The sequence below is a fragment of the Nyctibius grandis genome, chromosome 32, assembly GCF_013368605.1.
Source record: "Nyctibius grandis isolate bNycGra1 chromosome 32, bNycGra1.pri, whole genome shotgun sequence".
Taxonomy (NCBI): Eukaryota; Metazoa; Chordata; class Aves; order Nyctibiiformes; family Nyctibiidae; genus Nyctibius; species Nyctibius grandis.
Window position 1 is genome coordinate 4,947,894 of NC_090689.1, and position 20,610 is coordinate 4,968,503.

The following is a 20,610-nucleotide window of genomic DNA, read 5'->3' on the forward strand; positions in this document are numbered from 1 at the left end:
GAGCCTCCTCTTCTCCAGGCTAAACACCCCCAGCTCCCTCAGCCGTTCCTCGTAGGCTTTTGAGTTAGCACAAACCACCATCACTTCTCGTTTCCACCCACGGTAACCCGCCAAGGAACAGCGCGGCACTTCCCCAGGCTGTGAGCTGCTGGGACCTCTCCTTTGCAGCTGTTTCGTCCAGCGCTTGCTCGAGGAAAAGAAATCAATAAAATATCACCGCTGATATAATTTATTCTCGTGTCTTTTAGTCAATATTTTACATCATCGCAACTTGGGCTATTTTTAATTGGCTCTTTAATCGTGACTTAACCAAGCAACGACACCCCAAAACGTGTTTTTCAGCCCTGCTGACCACGCCTGTCTTATCAGCACACGCACACGGGTGCACGCCCAGGGCTGCTCGCGAGTTTGCCGGTGCCGGCGAGAGCGGCGCAGGAAGCCGCAGCCACGGAGACCCTCCTCTGCAGCGCCCTGGTGACGCTCACTCCAGCCCAGGGCCACTCGTGGAGCGTGGTTGCAGAGCTGGAGGATGTTTTGCAGCAGAGAGTTGGCTACGGGGGTGAATAAATAAGAGGATCTGCCTGAATGGGGGGCAAAAAACAGCGCTGGGGGGCAACTGTCCATGCCCCTTTGGCCGAGAGGTGTTGAGTGCCACACGTGCTCGGCTCTCACCAACATCAGCTGAAGGTTTCTGCTGAAGACGTGTCCCTTGAGGATGCTCAGGCTCCATCACCAGCCACAGCCCTGCACCCGTCAGGTACCCTTAGGCCATCTGCAGCAGGACCAGCAGCTCTCCCAGCACCCCCTGGTCCTCCAATCCACCAAGTCTCCATCATCTCACCCACCTCAGAGGGATCATTGCCCCTAATCCTGATGAGCTGCTCACATTCCAAGCTCCCGAGCCCTTCCTCCTCCTCCTCCTCAGCCATCAGTAAGGGCTGCCCACCCCGCACCGACTTTTCACCATTTTCAGCAGCTTTTGCTTGAGCGTGAGGAAGACGAGAGCGAAGGCCACCAGGAGCGTCAGGCAGGTGGGCAGAGCCAGCACCAGGTAGAGGAGCGCCAGGTCGGCCGTCTGCCAGCGGCAGCTCCGCAGGACGGGCTCAGGCAGCGCCCGGGGGCTCAGCGTGCGCGAGGCGTAGCTGCAGGTCACCTCGTGCCCGTCGGCGACGCGCAGCCCCTGGACGCGCTGCAGAGCGTCCCACCAGCCCAGCGTGCAGCAGTTGTAGGGGTTCCTGCTGAGGTAGATGTCCCACAGGCTCTTCCCCAGCGGCGTCCGCGCCACGTCCGGCGGGAGAGCCGGGAGGGAGTTGTCCCGCAGGTCCAGGCTGCGCAGTTTGAGGGCGCCCAGCGAGGTGGGGAAGACGGTCAAGGAGTTCCCCGAGAGGTCCAAGCGCACGAGGCTGTCGAAGGCAGAGAAGTCCACGGCGGTGGAGGAGAGGCTGGTGTTCCTCAGAGACAACACCTGCAGCGTCCTAGTGAGGTCCTGCAGCCACTCCAGGTCCCCAGACAGCGCCTGATGGTTGTCGGAGAGGTCCAAATGCATCAGTGATGTCCCCTGGAAGGGGTGGCCACCCAGTCCCCGCAGACCACAGCCGGCCAAGGAGAGATGAGTCAAGGTCTGGACACCCCTGATGTCCACACAGGGGGGACTCTCTGCCTCACCTCTGACAGCTGGCTGGGGACAGAGGTCAAGCCGGTTGTGGCTGAGGTCCACGGTAGCGATCTTCCTGGTGTAGGTGAAAACCCCAGGAGGAAGCGCCCGCAGCCTGTTGGTGCTGAGGTTGAAGAGCTGCAGGTTGGGCAGGATATCCCTGGTGTCCACCTCTGCCCCCAGCTCCTCCAGCCGGTTCTGGCTGAGGTCCAGCTCTGTCAGCATGGCCAAGGGGTCCCCCTCCGACAGGTGAAACGTCTCCAGGCAGTTCTGGTTGAGCTTCAGGTGGGTCAGGGAGGGCATCTGGGCCAGGAAGCCCTCAGGCAGGTACCAGACCTGGTTCTGGCTCATGTCCAGGAAGCGCAGGGAGGAGAGGTTGCTGTGGCAGATTTCATCCCAGAGGCTGACCGTTGTGATGTTGGTGGAGTTGCCATCAATGAGCAGGAACTGCACCGTGACGTTTGCCAGGGATGTGCCGTTGGGGAGGCGCTGGTAGAAGCTCATCTCGTTGTCCTTCAGGAGCAAGGAGTGCAGCTTGCTCTGCCGCGGCAACACGGGGAAGAAGAGGAGGCGGTTGTGGGACAGGTCCAGCACCTCCAGCTCAAAGAGGTCATCACTTTCCAGGGCTAGAAACCACTCGATGACGTTGTTACTGACGTTGAGCACCCTGAGCTGGGTCAGGCCGAACTCCACTACGCACGGGAGGTAGTTGTAAGCTACATTGAGCCTCCGCAGCCTCTGCAGCCCTTCGAAAGCTTGGTCAATCTCAAAGATGTAGTTCTTCTCCAGGTTCAGCTCCAACAGCTGTGTCAGGTTTGTGAAGACGGATGAGTCCAGCCTCATGATGATGTTCCTGGCCACGGACAAGGACTCCAAGGAAGACAGGTTCCAGACCAAAACCGATACCATGTCCTCAGTGAGGCGGTTTCCAGCTAGATCCAGCGTCCTCAAGGCTGGCAGAGCAGAAAGAGCAGCTGCTGTCAGCGAGTAGTTGGTGAAGAGGAGGTTGTCTGCCAAGGAGAGCACGTGGAGGCCTTGGCTGCTGAAGAAGGCGCCTGGCTCGATGAGCTCCAGCTGGTTCTTGGTCAAGCTGAGACGCCGCAGCTGGTGGTACGAGAGCAGAGAGGCATTGCCCAGAACCTGGATAGTGTTGTCATCAAGCAACAGCTCCTCGGTGTCACCTCGAAGATTTCCTGGGACGGAGCTCAGCCATCTCCCAGCGCAGCCCGCGGTGCTCTGCACCTAAAGCAAGAAGTGGGTACGTAACGTTGCTCTGAGAGGCGGGAGATGGGGGAGATGAGGAGGGAGAAGGTTGGGGAGCAAAGTGAGGATGGAGGAGGTGGCTCCACGGTTAGAGCCTCGGCACCCCAGTCCATGCCTTAGCTAAGCCAGTAGCTGGGAGGGGGAAGGTCTGGAGATGCTGAGGCACCTGGGCTTTGCAGGGCAGGACCAAGCAGACAGAAGGGTGGGGGTTTGCCTGAGAGGACTTACGAGCTCACAGCCACCAGGAGATGTTGCCCAGCCTGTCGCCACCCCGCTGCCCCATCCCGCTGCCAGGAGAACCAGAAGCAGGGAGAGACCAGGGAGCGGGGCCTCCATCTCAGCGGTGGCACTCCTGCAGAGAGGGAGACAGAGGTGAGAAGGTCAAACGCTGCAGACAGCTCATCCCGAAAGGCCCAGGTTTTTCCAGGGAGCCCCTCACGGCAGCGGTGATCCTTGGGCATGGCCAACCTCCTGCCCATGGCAGGCAGGCACACACAGCTCCCCTCATTGTCCCCAGCAGCACCCAGAGGTGATGGGCCCTCAACTTGCCACAGTGGTGGCCACCATGCCCTGCAAGACCTGGGCCACCATGAGCTGCCCATGGAGAAACAGCAAAGAGCCCCGACACCAAGCCCACCCGCCCCAACAGGAGCCCTCGTGAGGGTCCACCAAGGAGAGCCTGGGAGGCAGGAGAAAAGAAGGGACAGGGAGGTGACAGCTCGGTCCCCGCACGGTGCAGCACACGTGCGAAAGGCACCGTCGCTGCTGCGCAGCTGCTCGCAAACGCCACCGAACTGCAACCCCCAGCAGAGGGTTCCCCCTGCCCAGGGCTCCCGTCCCTGCTCCCCAGCACCAAACGCTCCCCCAGGGGACACCAACCCAGGCACCACCGAGTCCCCTCCGGCACCCATCCCTGCTGGAGGTCCTCCCGGGGAAGCGGAGCCTCTCCAGCACGAGGTGCCCCGTTACTAACTTGGTGGACGCGGAGCTGACGGCATTTGCATCTGGGGAAAAGCTGAACCTCAGGCAAATGAGCAGCGAGGGCTCGGCGAGGGCTCGGCGAGCGGCGTTCTCATAACGGCCAGCGCTTGAAGAAGAAACAGGGGGTTATTTTTGGCAGCCCCAGGTCGCCTCGCAGCACCGAGGGAGCAGGGGACACGTCCTCGGTTGTCTTCTTCCTTGGGACAGCCAAGGGCATGAAGACGATGTCTTATCAATGATTGATGGGGAGGGGATGGGGAGGAACCCCCCTTCCCCGGGCTGGAGCTGATGCACAGCAGTTTGCACCCTCCCAAGCCCTCGGTCTCCAGGAGCGCCTCATACCAGGCACGGGGGCAGCAGAGGGACCCTGCTCTGTCCTCGCTGCACCCAAAAACGGGGGCTTTGGCTCCGGCTCCCCTTCAGCCCCTGAAGCTCTGCAGAAGCTCACGCTTTCCCTCACCCAGCTCAGCCCATCTTTGCCGTTGGCCTCCCCCAACGTCGGAAGCGCCTCCATCCTCCCACCCGCCTCCCTGGGGCTGCGGGGATGGTGCCAAGAGAGCGGGAAGCAGCCCCGACAGGAAACCCCTGCCCGCAGCCCCGCAGAGGAGCCCGCACCCAAGAGCTTTGGGAGCACCCAGGGTGCTCCCCACGGCGGCACCAGCCCACGCAGCCATGGCTCTCGTGAGCGTGGGCATTAGCCATGCACAGCCACCGTGGATCTTCAACCTGGCAAGGGGGGCTCCCCAAAAACCCCCAGTGGGGTTCCCCACCCCAGCAAAGGTATCGGGGGGCAGTTACTCACTGTGTGGGGTGGCACCGCAACTCATCCCGCAGCTGGCGGCCCCAACGGCTGCGCTCGGGGGGGCTCTGGGGGCCACGGGTGGGTGCAACCCGTTGGGTTTCTCTCCCCCCCGCTTTCTCACCCAGCACCAATATAGGCTTTGCGGAAGGAGCCAACGGAAACTGCAGTCACATGGAGGGCGAGAGCGCGGGCAGGCGCTGCGCTGACTGATCTCAGCACTTACGACCCGGGTCGTGCACTCGCAAACAGCTCCCCAGCAAGGAGGAACCGCGAGGGGGATGCCAGGGGGAACCGGCCCCCGCCAAGGGTCACGCAGCTCCTGGCTCTCACGGGGACAAGCCAGCGCTGGGGACAGCCCTGGCACCGTGACTCCTCTGCACGGCTCCAGCAGCAACACCCCGGCAAGGGTTTCAGGCAGCAGAGCCCGTGACCCGGGGGGTTTCTCGCCTTGATGGAGCTGTGCCACTGATCCTGCAAGGGTTGGAGAAAAGCCACCGGTGGGCAGCAGTCCCCTGCATGGGCCACCAGCATCCTGGCTTGTACCAGCACTAGTGTGGCCAGCAGGACTAGGGCAGGGATCGTCCCCCTGTACTCGCACTGGTGAGGCCGCACCTCGAATCCTGGGTGCAGTTTTGGGCCCCTCACTACAAGAAACACCTTGGGGTGCTGGAGCGAGTCCAGAGAAGGGCAACGGAGCTGGTGAAGGGTCTGGAGCACAAGTGTGACGAGGAGCGGCTGAGGGACCTGGGGGTGTTTAGTGTGGAGAAAAGGAGGCTGAGGGGAGACCTTCTCGCTCTCTACAACTGCCTGAAAGGAGGGTGTAGCGAGGGGGGGTCAGTCTCTTCTCCCAGGTAACAAGCGATGAGACAAGAGGAAACAGCCTCAAGTTGTGCCAGGGGAGGTTTAGGTTGGAGATCAGGGACAATGTCTTCCCCAAAAGGGTTGTCAAGCCCTGGCACAGGCTGCCCAGGGCAGTGGTGGAGTCCCCATCCCTGGAGGGATTTAAAAGCTGTGTAGATGTGGTGCTGAGGGCCATGGGTTAGTGGTGGCCTTGGCAGTGCTGGGTTAGTGGTCGGACTTGATGATCTTAAAGGTCCTTTCCAACCAAAACGATTCTGTGATTCTATTCCTGTTGTGTCCCTCTAGTCCCCCACTTGCCTCCAGCGCCCAGCACAGGGGCTTCGACAGGAGCCGAGGGATGCGCTTCCCGCGGGGGAAGGAGAAGATGTTGTTATCTCCTGTTGCATCCCAAGCCGAGGTTGAACATGTCCCCAGATGTTGAGTCCCCGCTTTGGGACCCCAGCACCCAGCCCCTCGCCTTGCTTAGGTGAGATTCGGGATGCTCAGATCCCACCGCCCGCAGAGCTTTGGGTCTCCTGGGGCTGCTCGGGATTTCGGCCGACCCAGCAGCCAGGGTGCGAGTCAGACCCACCCGGACACAGGCACCTCCCAAGGGCCGACCCCTGCGTGTAGGTTCAGCATAAATGGCTTTTCCCACAACTGCCAAGGCAGAGGGAGACAAAAATCCACACTTCCAAGGCAATGTGGACAGGGAGGCCCCCTTCCTCCTCACCCCCATCTACCCCTGCTCTCCATCTCCCTTCCCACCCCATGTCTCCCCTTTCCCAGGGTCCTCACGCACCCCCAAGTCCCCAGCAAATCCAGCTGCTGAGGGGGAAAACGGTTTGCCTGGATTTACTGCTGGGAAAGGGTTCAAAACTATAGAGAAAGGAGTGAACCCTGCAACAGGACCCTGGGTGGGGGGATCAGCAGGTCCATGCTCCACGTCCCAGGTACCAGCAGGGACCTTCTGCAGCAGTCAGGAGATGAACTGCATTGAGGGACACCACAGCCTGGGTCACCCCCACCTGCCAGACCAAGTGGCCCCCAAACTCCTCCGGCCAGCACAAATGACCAGGGATATGTTTTTTCTGCCTTCACCCTAAATTTCATTTCTTCTCTGGAAGGAGGCTGAGCACTCCCGTGTCACTCACAAAAAAGCCCTGTGGTTTCATTTCCTCCATTTTCAAGGAAGTTTGAAGTATAAAAATCAAGAAGGAAAAGAGAGAAGCGCTCCTCATCCAAGCGAACCAGAGCAGATGGCAGAAGCTCTGCAGCAGGGCAAAATTCCCATGGCATTGCTCAAGGTCACACCAAGGGCTGAGACTAGCTGACAATTACAAACCCACTCCTCATCCCCAAAACCCTGCTACGAGCCCAACCCACACCAAAACCACTCATCTGACGCTTGGAGACGCAGGAGCCAGCAGAGATTCATCCTGAAGCTGTAGAACACGAGCATCCTCACCTCTGGGCAATACTCCACTCTTGAATGAGCTGGAGGCTCCTGGGAGACCTTCCGATGAGATTCCTTCATGTGGTGCCACCAAAATGACGTGTCAAGGGTTGAACCAGCTTCCTCCCTGCAGCTGGGAGAGAAAACAACATGTTTCATCCCCTGCTTCATCCCCAGCCCATCACGTTGGCTGACCAAAGCCAAGCCAGCGTAACCCCCTTTCCCCCGCAAGGAAGGTGCTCGCTGACGGGGCACCATGGGATGGGAGAGATGGGAGAGCCCCTGCACTGCCTGGCCACGTTTCACCCACCCTGTCCTCCCCGGAAAGCAGCCGCACAGCAGGGCTGCTCCCCGCAGAGCGGCCGCCGGCTCTGCGCTGGGGCAGCCGGCAGCAGCGTTGCATTTCACACTTTCCCCACATCCTGCAGCCAGATGGTTTTGAAAACATCCCAAAGCTGCTGCTTGCTCCCCTCCTCTTCCTCTAAAGCAGCATCATGCCCCCACCCAGCCCTCCCAGTAAGGACTGGATGTGTGCTTTGAGGGGTTTTTTTAATTTATTTTTTAATATCAGCAGAGTAAAGGCATAGGGATTGAGCTGCCAGGAGCTGCTGGTCTGATCAACTCTTCATGAACTACCTGAAAGGAGGGTGTAGCAAGGGGGGGTCGGTCTCTTCTCCCAGGTAACAAGTGACAGGACGAGAGGAAACAGCCTCAAGTTGCGCCAGGGGAGGTTTAGACTGGAGATCAGGGACAATGTCTTCACCCAAAGGGTTGTCAGGCGTTGGAACAGGCTGCCCAGGGCAGTGGTGGAGTCCCCATCCCTGGGGGGATTTAAAAGCCGTGTAGATGTGGTGCTGAGGGCCATGGGTTAGTGGTGGCCTTGGCAGTGCTGGGTTAATGGTTGGACTCGATGATCTTAAAGGTCCTTCCCAACCAAAACGGTTCTGTGATTCTATGAAATGAAGCTCCAATCCAGCTCAACGGCGCAGGTGGATTAAACTGAAGGAGATTCAGCCGCTTGGAGCGGTGTCCACACATGCAGGACCAGGGAGAGGACCAGGAATCCCCACAGGGTTTCACACCCAGTGAGCTTCCTCCATTCCTCCCACCTCCTCTTCCCTCCAAACCATCTTTTTCCCTTAACAACCCTCAAGCACAAACCGAGAGAAAAGTTGCAACGAGAGGGCAGCCTCCCCGTCACCCCTGGGCTGCTGCACCAGCGCAGGACCCCATGGGAAAGGAGAAACTGCAACAGAAAACAGCAATGGCTTAGACAAATACCTACACGATCTCCAGGCTCACAGGAAACTGCAAACAGCGTTACAGAAAATATGAGGTGGGGTTGAGGAACCAACTCCATCGCAGCAGCATCTCGCCTGTCGAACCTCATCAGAAAGGGAGGAGTGGCCGCAGGGTGAAGACCAGCATCTCCCTCCAGCCGTTCGTTCCCGGGCACTGCGGTCAGTGACAACTCCGAAAATTAAAGAAAATCTGAATTTTGTCTTTGAAACCCACATGGAATTTTCATTTGCCGCTTGGCCAAAGTGTGCACAGGCAGCACAAAGGTATCAAGACACCACCAGTGAAGAAGTTAGTTAATTTAATCACCTGCTCTGGATAAAACAAGGGAAGCTGAAGGTCTACCGTATCTCAGAAGCCGCCGGTCGTGGTTGTTGACTCTAATTTAAGATGAAGGATGAACATAAAAAAGAAAACAGATCATTCGTTACATGGTCAAAAGGGCCAGCTGGACAGCTTAACTTTCAACTACAGCTCTGGAAGGTCACCTGGCTGGAGTTCTCGATGGGAACCCACCCAGTTTATCCCCAGGGAATAACGAAGGATGCGTCCCGTCCCAGGATGGCACAGATGGCGTTGATGTACGTGGGCACCCTCCAGCCCTGGCACTGTGGCTGCAGTGGAGCTCTGCAAGAAGCACAGCTTCCCCCCAGTGTATGTCTTGCACGGGAAACCAAGAGACAAAAATCAGCAATTTATAATCAGCTTCAAAATCTTCTCCCCACCCCACCCCAGCTGTAGCCAAACACCAGGCTTGGTTGTTTGCTTGGTTGTTTTCCTTCTTCCAAGGAAACACCTGTGAGCTCCCAGCACAGACAATTGGGAAAATGATGCTTTTGGGCTTGGAGGACATTTGATCGAGGACCTAGACACCAACCAGGAGCCCCACAGCAGCAATTTTCATAGAGAATCCCCCCTTTGACTTCTTTACTGTGAGGGTGGTGAGAGACTGGCCCAGGTTGCCCAGAGAAGCTGTGGCTGCCCCCTCCCTGGCAGTGTTCAAGGCCAGGTTGGATGGGGCTTGGAGCAACCTGGTCTGGTGGAAGGTGTCCCTGCCCGTGGCAGGGGGGTTGGAACTAGATGGTCTTTAAGGTCCCTTCCAACCCAAACCAGTCTGTGATTCTACGATTTGACCCTTTAGTCTCCAAGAAGTGCAACTATCCTCCACGGGACTCAGAAGAAAGGCAGAAATAGGTCTTAGTAGAAAGCAAAACCACGTTTCTGAGAGCACAGCGCCGTGCGGGAAGGGAAGAGGGGAGCTGGTCAGCAGCTCGGCCACAGATGCTTCCTGGACCCCTGTGCTGGGGGGCAAGGCTGTGCCCCAGTTCCCCTCCTGAAGGGAGAGGTCCAGCACAGGCAGCTCCGTCCCTGCGGTCACCGCTCTTCCTTCTCCCACATCTGAGAGCGTGCGCGATGTAAATGAGGAGGAAGCGGGCCGCAGAAGGGAGAGCCGCAGAAGTGATCTCATTTCCCCTCCGCTCACCCGCACGCGCGGCCGAGCCCACCCTGCGGCCAGGCTCCCGCCGCCTCCCGTAGCCTTCACCCACCCGCCTTTCCCAGGCCGGGGCTTTGAGGTCTGCGCAAGGGATCCACCACCACGCCGGGGCGAACCTCCTCCTCTGAAAGCGGCAGAGCCTCCAGATCACAAGGTCTTCGGAGCAGAGCACGCAGCAGGACGCATGGGATGTGGAAGCAGCAGAGCCTTGTGTTTCTGGAGCAACCGAAAGCCAAGTGCGTCCACTCCCTTGTGACTCAAGCTCTGACAGACACTAGTGGAAGTCCAGATGCTCTAGAGAACTGCTTGCGTTGCATCTGCAGGAGAAGCAAGTGCCCAGAGCCAGAGAAGACAACTGACATATCCTCCCAGATCTCCTCAAGAGCTGGAAAGCCCCACGAGCAGGTTGCTTACATCTACAGTTTGGTCTTTGGTTACACCTAGACCTCAAAGTGTTGCCCAAGTTTTTCCCACAGGGTTGTCAGATGTGGATAAATTGATCTCAGTTTGGTACTGCACAATAAAATAAACTAATAAAAGCAATAAAAACACCCAACCCATCTACTCCAGCACATTTACCAAAGCTTTTAGCATAAAACTGTCAGGACTGGAGGCCCCAAGACCCCAGAAGGAGAAGGTATGGACAAGTCAGTGTCGTGACATCATTCAGCAATGCAAATTGCGGCAAGAATAACGACTCCCATCTGCAGTCACACGTACTCCCTTCCTGCTGCTCTTCTGCTTAAGAGAAGTGAGTAATTGTGTCATTAATGCAAAGGGAAGTGAAACTATCTCAGCTCCTTACAGAGCTAAGCGCATCCCACCCAGCTTTCCCCTCCGGCCAGGAGAGCCAAGGTCCCTGCTACAGCGGCATTATCTTACAAGCAACTCTTCTCAAGGTGGATTGAGATCAGGGCTGGAATCACAGAATCACAGAATGTCAGGGATTGGAAGGGACCTCGAAAGATCATCTAGTCCAACCCCCTGCCGGAGCAGGATTGCCTAGACCATATCACACAGGTATGAACAAACCAGGCGGGTTTTGAATGTCTCCAGAGAAGGAGACTCCACAACCTCTCTGGGCAGCCTGTGCCAGTGTTCGGTCACCCTCACTATAAGGAAGTTTTTCCTCATATTTATGTGGAACCTCCTGTGCTCCAGCTTGCACCCGTTGCCCCTTGTCCTGTCAAGGGATGTCACTGAGAAGAGCCTGGCTCCATCCTCATGACACTTGCCCTTTACATATTTATAAACATTAATGAGGTCACCCCTCAGTCTCCTCTTCTCCAAGCTAAAGAGACCCAGCTCCCTCAGCCTCTCCTCATAAGGGAGATGTTCCACCCCCTTCATCGTCTCCGTGGCTCTGCGCTGGACTCTCTCTAGCAGTTCCCTGTCCTTCTTGAACTGAGGGGCCCAGAACTGGACACAATATTCCAGATGCGGCCTCACCAGGGCAGAGTAGAGGGGGAGGAGAACCTCTCTCGACCTGCTGACCACACCCCTTCTAATACACCCCAGGATGCCATTGGCCTTCTTGGCCACAAGGGCACACTGCTGGCTCATGGTCATCCTGCTGTCCACTAGGACCCCCAGGTCCCTTTCCCCTCTGCTGCTCTCCAACAGGTCTGTCCCCAGCTTGTACTGGTACATGGGGTTGTTCTTGCCCAGATGCAGGACTCTACACTTGCCCTTGTTATAGTTCATTACATTTCTCCCCGCCCAACTCTCCAGCCTGTCCAGGTCTCTCTGAATGGCCACGTCCCAGAGACACACAGCATGGTGGGGTGAGACACCCGGGCCACGCGTTGAACTTATTTCCATACTGCACACTCCCCAAATCTCACTAATGTTTGTTCCAACTCTGCTCCAGTTCTGCATACGCCAATTATTTTTCCAAGAATAAGACAAAAATCGTATGCTAAAGCGGAGATAAAAATCTTTTGGCCATTTACAAAGCATGAGATCCTACCCTCGAGCTCTGCTCTTGCACAAGGCTTTGCAGAAGGGCTCAGGTGCCCGATGTCAGATGGGATCCAGCATGAGAAAAGCCTTCTCTGTCACCTGAGCACCAAAAAACCAACCAAACAAAAATAAAGCCGACAAAAAAAACCCCAAAAAGGTGTTTTGGAAGCAGCAAACTGAGAAGCTGAAAAGCTTTAACCACTGCAGTATCATACAAAAAGGATTTTGGTCAACATCCATTTCCTTAGTGGCAGGTTTGTCCAGCACTTTATAATCATTAAGTCACATATTGAAGCTGATGGAGCACATATTCTTAAATTACTACTTAAAAACAACTGGATATGGCTTACTTCTAAGCGTAGGATGCTAAAAAAACAAGAGAACATCATAACCTTGGTTTAATAACTCACTTGCAGGCTTTCAGTCTCCAGTCGCTGAAGTCTTTCTTGCAGCTGAAGCTGCAACCAGCAGTTTGTTACCTGCAAACAGGTACCAAGGTGGAGGTTTTGTGGATGGAGAATCGCAGATTTAACACATCAGCGAGCTGCGGAGAGCCCAGGGAGGGGTCACACACGCAGCACAGACTCACCTCCTTGGGTTGAAAATAGGTCTGTGCTTCCTGTTCTGGATCAGGTTTTGTCTTGCCTCGATTTTCAACTCACCTGCAGGTGAGCAGGTTCACAGCCTGAAATGAGAAGTTCAAGAAAGGACAATAAAATAAATTAAAAAAATCGCTTTGAAAAACATACAGTAAAATATTTGGGGACGTAGTGCCCGTCCTGAGCGGTAAAATGCTGCAGCTGTGTAAAGGTGACGGGTCCCAGGGTGGTCACGGCAACACTCCTGCTGCTTCTGGGTAAAACTGCCGAAGGTTTAAGCTGGGGAAACTGGGAGCTCACCAGAAGATCCGACATCACGCGAAAGACAAGAGGAGGCAAGGTTATACCTTTGTACTTCTCCCCATTCAAACGTTGCCTGCAGGTAAATATATTGCTTTTAACACAGGTAGAACAAGATGGATTAAAAAGAGAAAATAAATCAAGCCAACGTGAAACAACTCCAGCGAGCTCCCAACACGGCTGCAAGCACAGGCATGGAAGGAAAAAGACACCCTTGGTTCCTCAGCTGGTAAAATTGCAGAATAATAAACAACACTTGTAATATACAACGAGTTTTATCTCAAAATCTCTTTTCAATGATTTTGGGGTTTTTTTTTTCCAACTGCAATGGAATTTCATTCTTTTTTTTAAACAATCTTTTGATGATCGAGGTGTTGGAGGTGATTGATGTTGAGGTGATTGATGTCGAGGTGTTGGAGTGAGTCCAGAGGAGGGCGACCAAGCTGGTGAAGGGTCTGGAGGGTCTGACCTACGAGGAACGGCGGAGGGAGCTGGGGGTGTTTAGCCTGGAGAAGAGGAGGCTCAGAGGTGACCTTAGTGCAGTCTACAACTACCTGAAGGGAGGTTGTAGCGCAGTGGGAGTCGGCCTCTTCTCCCGGGCAACCAGCGATAGGACAAGAGGACACAGCCTCAAGCTTCGCCAGGGGAGGTTCAGGTTGGACATCAGGAAGCATTTCTTCTCAGCAAGGGTCATTAGCCATTGGAAGGGGCTGCCCAGGGAGGTGGTGGAGTCACCATCTCTGGAGGTGTTTAAGAAAAGCCTGGACATGGCACTTAGTGCCCTGGTCTAGTTGCCATGGTGGTGTCAGGGCAACGGTTGGACTCGATGATCCCAGAGGGCTCTTCCAACCTGGTTGATTCTGTGATTCTGTGATATCACTATTTCCTGGTCATAAATGCCTGAAAGGAAGAAATGCAAGTCTGGGAAAAAGTAGACCTTGAACATCATCAGCGACGTTTTGTTCGAGCCTCTCAAATCCCTTTCTGTCTTTTAAGGTGATCTCGGAGTCTCAGCTCAGTTTGCTGTCACTGAAAATAATGTTGTGAAATGCAAAGATTTGCTCAGCCTAATTTCAGGATCAAGGGTTCGAATGAAGAAGGAGATTTACAAAATTCTGTGTCTGTTATTCACTTCTCCTGGTTTGTTGAGGTCTTTTTGGTTTGTTTTTTTTTTAAGAGGCCACGAAGCAAATGCTAAGGGAGAAGCTTCCACATTAAACATTTTATTTCACACAACACTTGGGAAATGCAAAGCCCGGGCTCCCCCAGCACTGTTAACTTTGCCCTCTTGTGGGGAGGTGGGAGAGTTCATTCAGACATCACCCAACACGCACAGCACCATACAGCCCTCTGAAAAAAAAAACTGCTTCAAGGATAAATTAGCAGGTTTGGTATCACTGCAGGAGAAGCTTTATGTATTCATTTACCACTTAATTAATTTTCCTTTCAACCAAATTATACCTTAGTTTGAGGTGGGCTGCTATCACTCACAGAAATCAAACACATCGCACTCCTAACCACTTAAAAACCTGCCTTGTGGAAAGGATCCTAGCACAGATCTCAATAATGTCGTTTTCTGGATACAGATTTCACCAAATTATCTGTATTGTGCAGGAACCTGCACTGCTCCAGAGAACGGCAGCACATATTACAGCTACATTCCCACCAAGGTCCAGAACTATTTATAACATGAAGATTTAGCTAGAACTCCAATATCTGTATTGGAATACACAGGTTCAGGAGTCACTGAAGGCTGGTTACCTCTCAAATACTTAAGAGAAAATCAGTTTTCTGTAATCAAACTATTACCAGGCCGAGCGTTATTTTAATTCATCATCCCAGTGACATAAAATAGAGGCAGCCGCCTGGAAAACACACCTGTGTGTTAAGGAAATTTAAAAATGCAGATTTTGAAGCAGAGAGAAAAGCTGGTGTGTTCCAGCTGGCTATGGGATTCAGCAGGCGGCAGAGAAGAATCCAGCCACATCCAAGGCAGCAGAAGTTCAGCCCACGGGATCAAGGCCACTTGCTCCTGGGTAGTTTTGTCACCTGAAACACGGACAAGAGGAACCCAACCAAACGGCGTTTGCTAGTAGAAGGCACTCACAGGATTCCCAAAAACGCACACTCACCGCTGTGTTTTAAGTGGGGAGAAAACCAGAACCACAACGCAGTCTCCTACTTCTTCCTAAAAATCACCTCCTTCTTCCTAAAAGCACCGTGAAATATCAAACTTCCCTACAGAAAGGTAAAGAAAGAGAGAAGCCAGCCTGGGAAGGAGGCCCCTCAGCACAGCAGCAGCCAGCACACCACCTCAATTCCTTATTGAGGAGGCACCTCCAAAGCCTTATCCCACACTCACGCTGTTTTGGGGGACACCATTTCCCAAGCCCAGCTATTAGACCACTCGAGTTTTCAAGCCCTCGTTAACCATTCTCCCTTTTCAAGCAGTCACACACCAAGTCACACAGCCCCCACACCTCCTTGGTGCACTGAACTGCTACTGTCACCGCTCCATGGATGTCATCACAGCACTCCACACCGATACATCCTTCTGAATTACAGCAGAGTTTATTTTAATATTTTGTACAGCCAGCATTGGTCTCCAGGATTAAGTTATAATCTTACAGAAGTGAGTCCCCCCCCAAACCCACCCTTAAGGAATGTTCAACTTTCAGCATTTCTAATTTAGAGGGAAATGATTTCTAGGGTAAGACGCAGTCTGAAGGATGGAAATCGATCTTAATTTGTGAATAAAACCCCTCACAAGTTCCCAGGGTTTACTTGCATCTAATTGGATTCATGAACAAGCACAGAGGTCACGTCTTTCAGGACCGCACTGAGAATACATTCATCTCGGGTACAATTTTATTTTGGGTTTTGTTTCCTTTTCTTCCCCACTTCATGCCCCACGGGTCTGCTTTGCAGATACATCCTTTACAGTCCAGTACAATCAAGGCTTGTAACAGATTTTCCCAAAAGGTGCTCGTACGCCCGTCCCACATCGTTTATTCAGTCACTCTCAGCACCACTTAAAACATCTTCATTTCTCACCACGTACTTTGTTTCTTTAACACAGGAACGGACCCCGATATTGCCCTTAAGCAATCAACACCACACAAAACAAATAAATATTTTTAAATCCTTTTAAATGGTAATAACGTTCATACTCTGTTCCAGTGCAGAACTTGGTTATCTAGTAGGTAAGAAGCACTCCAAGGACAGCTCAGCAGCAGCAGACCAGGAGCCTCACTCGCCTGCTCGCACCACTCTCCTTGCATCACTCGAGTCACGGGGGCAGGGGGGAAACGAGCAACAGCCCAAGAGAAATCCCTCTCTCTTCCATGCTCAGAGAATTGCCAGTGTCCGATATTAAGCGATTCACATTCTCTAGCGCAAATAAAGCAAAAAGAGGTTGTATAAACATTTCCTTCTCCCTCTCTGATAAGCATGCTCAGCTCTGAAACAGTTCAGCCAGCTCCGGGAAACACCAACCAACAAGAAACCAGAGTCAAGAGCTGGCCACAGGGCTTATAGCTTGTAATGCCCTATTAAAAGGAGCCCTTCGGGGGCTCCCTACAGACCTTCCAAGCTCAGAGGAAAGCGGTTTCACCAGAAACCCCTCCTTACTACAGCCTTCAGCTTCACAGCCACCCCAGCACGCCGACACACCACGGGGGTTTGTACGTGGTTTGTAGAAAACCAGCGCAAGGGAAAAGCCTAAACATTGAACCTGATCCAGAATCACCATCAAAGGGCTGGTGAGAGTTGTGTACTCAGCCTGACTGACAACGGGGAGGTGAATACTTGGGGTACTGGTGGATTTTATTTAATTGAAGAAAGGTTCAGCCAAGTCTTAAAGCCTCACAAAGCCATTTAAGCTGAAAGCAAGGTCTGGATTCAGAAACTGAATGCTCCTTCCTCATTATTTTGAAACATTTCACAACAGTGATTAGAAAGTGTTAAGAACGCTTTTAAAAGTTAGCATTTTTGATGTGGAAAGGAAGGCGAGCTCACCAGTGTCACACCTGCCTTCCCTAACGGGGACAGCAAATTTGGGCAAAGGGAAACGCGTGGGGAAAACGTTTTGCGTTTCCTGCAGAGAACAAAACTGTTGCTAAAGCCATGGAAACTTGCACAGAAAATGACCCAGTGTAGCACCGTACTCCATGAGAGCATCCCAAAAGGCTTTACAATACAACAGAAGTAGCACACTTACATGAAGAATGTGATACACCTCTCCGAGGTATATTTTCTGATGCCACCTAGTGGGGTTTGGTTTTTTTTCCCCCTTTAAGAAATTACATCCCAGTTAGAATAAAGCAAACCCTTTCTTTTAACTGTTCTTTTCAACGTGTTCAATATATACAACCCTTAAAATACACTTAAAAATAGCTGCACACGTTTTGTTACACTAGAGAAGGGCAGTCCAGACAGACCATGCTTCTCAGTACGTTAAAAATTGTAAATAAAACCCAACCAGACTCGCTCTCCTCCGGTACCCACGTTGGCCCAAAGGAGGGAAGGGAAGGAACAAGCAGTTTTCAAATGGGAGTCTTTCACAAAACACGCTACTTACAAATCTCAGGTTAAATTTCCTCAAGCAGTTTTGTATCAAATCCTTTCTTAAATATTCGAGGTCACGCACTGCCACCTCAGCAATGAAATCTGTCGCAACATGCATGTGTCAGCTTCCCACTCAACCAACTGCAACCCTGAGGATTTTTCTGGCCTGGTAGAAAGAGGAAATGTAACACAATTCCTGAAGTATGGCTGGTCCTCCGTTTCAAAACTCCGTGTGATTCCCTCGATGCTTCTTGGACACACACCCATGGTTTTTTCCTCTAATACACGTTTCCCTCTAACCAACATGCAGATTTCTCCTCCCAATCATCCACATCTCGATGTCCCAAGGAAACAATCCACGTCATCCATCCAGAGGTTTTCCCAGGTAGACCAAAGTCACTTCTGTGTTCCCATACACAGCAGACACCGCTGGATACAGGCAAACCTTTGGCAGTCCTCTGAAGGCCACTCCCAAGAACTCATAGCCCCTCTCAAACGCTAACGTTTTGTCTTCCATGTCCAGGATAACTCGAATCCTTTCACCTATCTGGAAACAGAGACAGGAGGGGGGGGAATAAAAAAAAAACAAGCATAAAGAGTCAGCATATTCAAACGGAGAGAGAAAAATAAAGCACAGCCCATGTAAAACACAGCAGAGAACTTTAAAGCAAGGCTTTCCTGTTTCTCATGATGGCACCAGTTTTACAACGGGAATTTCTCAATTTCACTCCAATGAATTAGGACCCCGAGGACCTCTGCTGCCTGTTCCCAGTGGGCAGCCCGTACCTAACCACCTACATGCTAATAAACGTAACCCTCCTCATACGAACCCCGTGAGAGCACCAAGAGTGAGCACACTACATGCCACCTGCTTCAGAATACCACAGAGTTTTGGAAACTGTAATGGCCTCCAAGTTACCTGAACTCTATTCAGCTGCTGCTTTCGCTGAGCAGTAATTGCTCTGCGGAGAGCGATTTTAAAGACAATGAACTTGTTTTAGAAAGGTAAGTGCCACCTACAAAATATACCGGAATACGTTACTGACTACGCAGGTGCTGTCGATGACAGAGGTATTCCCTCACCGAGGCAGAAGGAAATTCCAGTGCAAAGCTTAGGCAAAATAAGCATGAAAAACCTAATATATATAAATACACGAGCGAAAACACTGAACACAGCAAGAGATTCAGATCTGGGCATGCACGGTGCTCCCTGCATTTACCTAGCATGTTATTTTAGACGTAAATACAAGTCGCAGACATCAGCAGCAAGGATGCCACACAAACTTTGGGTTCTTAACCAGCCAGCCCCAATGCTGGGGATTTCTTCCAGCCAACACATTTTTTTCTTCTCACCAACACGTGTGTTTCCTTCAAGCGTATTTTCTACGAGCAGTTCGCTGTACATGCCTTACTCAACACAAAATACTCCACAGGATCACTGGTTAGAGCTCTCAACAGTTTTTACAGAGGAAGCAGCAATTGTGTTCACCCTTGAGTCCCTACTTGAGCTGGGAACAAAAGTACTTTGGGTGCTTCAAACCTCTTCCTCACCCTGTTGCTCCAGAAAGGCCTAGACAAGGACAGCAGAAAGCAACCACAAAGGGTCAGGGCTGGAAAGCACTGACCCAATTCGCACGTGAGGGAACATGCGAACAGAAAGAGATCTAAATCTCTTTAACTACACTAATTTTAGGTATTATTTGCAAAACCAGCAAGTATAACCTTCAGACAGAATTCAGTGCTTGGCAGTGAACTTTCACACGAAATTTAGGAGTATGAGACACAAGTTACCACACAGATCTTCACCCACAACTGAAACATAAGCCAGTACTCGTACAAAGCCACGGCGTTATGAAATGGAAATTATAATGCATACAGCATAAGTTGTAACGCGAGGAGATCCAGCAGTCAAAATGTAGTTGTGCGAGCAGCCAGAAGAACAAAGACCAACACTTCTATAGGGACAAAAAGGTGGAATGGCACTTGCTCTTTAATAACCTGCAATTATCCGAACATCACATCCCAGCACCCCAGCCAAGGGACGTCACCTACGGGAACGCTGCCAGCCAGCCAACGAGCAGCACTCAGCACTGCTGCGGGTTTCTGCAAGAAGCCTCTTGCCTAAGCACTAACCTCAGCTCACACCGCCGTACAACAGAAGGGTAAAATACCACGGACATTCACCTCGCCGTGGGGCAAGCTGTGACTTCAGAAGGCTACAACAGTCTTTGCAGCTTTTATTTCAGAAAGGAATACGGTGGCTAAACAGACACCCGCGGTACGTGCTTTGCACTCGGTGTTTGAGATAAAAGTGCGGAAACAACTGAGGGTCAGGTGCATTGACCACCACACACAGCCTGGGGAAGCAGTAAACGAAGGGGAAAAGGCCTCACAAGGCAGAATCATTTGCCTTCTGCAGGGAAGGCAGAGAGACCCTGAAGTGGGCATTAGGACCGATTCAGCAGCCAGGACACGCGAGGGAGAAGGTTCTTGACAGCCAGCTGCTGTCAGACACGGTGGAGCTGCCAGCCCGCACCAAGCCCCGCTCACCTGGTATTTGGGCGCGTTATTGCACTGGGGGAAACTGCCGTTCACCTCCCCGTTATGCAGCAAGTTATTGTCCACCAGGTTCCAGCCCCAACTCTGGTCGTCGCTCCCCAGCAGGGCCACGTAACCCTGGCACTGCATGGCCGCACGCTTCGTGGCGATGCCGATGACGGCCACGGTGCCCAGCGGGCCCTCCCACCACACCTCCCAGGCGTGGCGGCCCTCGCTGAAACCGATCTTGGTCCGAGCCCCGTCCGTGCTCTGGGCGATGGGGTTGCGGTGCAGCGTGAAGCCGTTCTTCTTGATGTAGACGTTCCGCGAGCAGTCGTTGGTGCTGAAGGCGTGGTGGAAGGCACGGACCTAGGGGAGAAGAGAGGGGCGAGGGGGAGATAAAATCCTGTCGTGGTTTTCAGCCCCCCCCCCACCTTGGTTGCCAATGGCGGCTGGAGGGGTGTCCCCAAGCGCCTGGGAGGTTGCTGAGCGGCTGAGGGGGGTGTCCCCGAGGGGCTGGAGGGGGGCTCCTGAGGAGCCGCGGAGGGTCCCGGGCCCACCTTGCCCTTGTAGGTGGGCACGTTGCAGAGGATGTCGGTGCGCAGGGCCTCCTCCGCCAAGCAGCGGGCCGCCAAGCTGCGCCACACCTCGCTGTTCTCGTCGCCGTGCAGGACGCGGTGCCACAGCTTACACACCAGCGCGCAGCTCCTCAGCTCCCGCAGCTCCAGGTAGGAGAAAACCAGCTCCAGCACCCGCCCCGGCAACCGCCAGCCCGGCCCTCCCGCCGCCGCCGCCGCCGCACCCCCGCCACCACCGGGGCCCGCCGCCATCGCCTCCCTCCCCGAGCACCCGGCG

The 20,610-nt window shown here is 53.4% G+C and overlaps 2 protein-coding genes across 3 annotated transcripts; both read right to left on the reverse strand.

Annotated features, from left to right (window-relative positions):
* Window positions 1-928: 928 nt before the first annotated feature.
* NRROS (negative regulator of reactive oxygen species) lies at window positions 929-3,960 on the reverse strand. The gene is made up of 3 exons (XM_068421179.1): window positions 3,891-3,960; window positions 3,146-3,269; window positions 929-2,896 (listed from the first exon to the last, which is right to left on the reverse strand). Exons 2-3 carry the CDS (start codon window positions 3,251-3,253, stop codon window positions 929-931), a joined length of 2,076 nt encoding a protein of 691 aa, XP_068277280.1. The 5' UTR covers window positions 3,254-3,269; window positions 3,891-3,960.
* An 11,240-nt stretch (window positions 3,961-15,200) lies between these two features.
* Window positions 15,201-20,585, reverse strand: FBXO45 (F-box protein 45). Of its 2 annotated transcripts, XR_011049893.1 has the most exons (4): window positions 20,316-20,585; window positions 19,768-20,124; window positions 17,231-17,764; window positions 15,201-16,041 (listed from the first exon to the last, which is right to left on the reverse strand). XR_011049893.1 is itself a non-coding variant. In XM_068421083.1 (3 exons), the coding sequence occupies exons 1-3, from the start codon at window positions 20,583-20,585 to the stop codon at window positions 17,579-17,581; spliced, it is 813 nt and encodes a 270-aa protein (XP_068277184.1). In that variant the 3' UTR covers window positions 15,201-17,578. The 2 variants fall into 2 exon arrangements, 1 of the variants encoding a protein (XP_068277184.1); XM_068421083.1 differs by having other exon boundaries at window positions 15,201-17,764.
* Between the last annotated feature and the right edge of the window lie 25 nt (window positions 20,586-20,610).

What these genes read in the sequence shown, in the direction of transcription:
- FBXO45 (XM_068421083.1), bottom strand. Translation starts at nt 20,585, where the DNA reads ATGGCGGCGGGCCCCGGTGGTGGCGGGGGTGCGGCGGCGGCGGCGGCG. An exon ending in TGCCCACCTACAAGGGCAAG is followed by an intron (nt 20,125 to 20,315) that starts GTGGGCCCGGGA and finishes CTTCTCCCCTAG; the next exon opens with GTCCGTGCCTTCCACCACGC. An exon ending in ATAACGCGCCCAAATACCAG is followed by an intron (nt 17,765 to 19,767) that starts GTGAGCGGGGCT and finishes CTCTGTTTCCAG; the next exon opens with ATAGGTGAAAGGATTCGAGT.
- NRROS (XM_068421179.1), bottom strand. Translation starts at nt 3,253, where the DNA reads ATGGAGGCCCCGCTCCCTGGTCTCTCCCTGCTTCTGGTTCTCCTGGCA. An exon ending in CTCCTGGTGGCTGTGAGCTC is followed by an intron (nt 2,897 to 3,145) that starts GTAAGTCCTCTC and finishes TTCTTGCTTTAG; the next exon opens with GTGCAGAGCACCGCGGGCTG.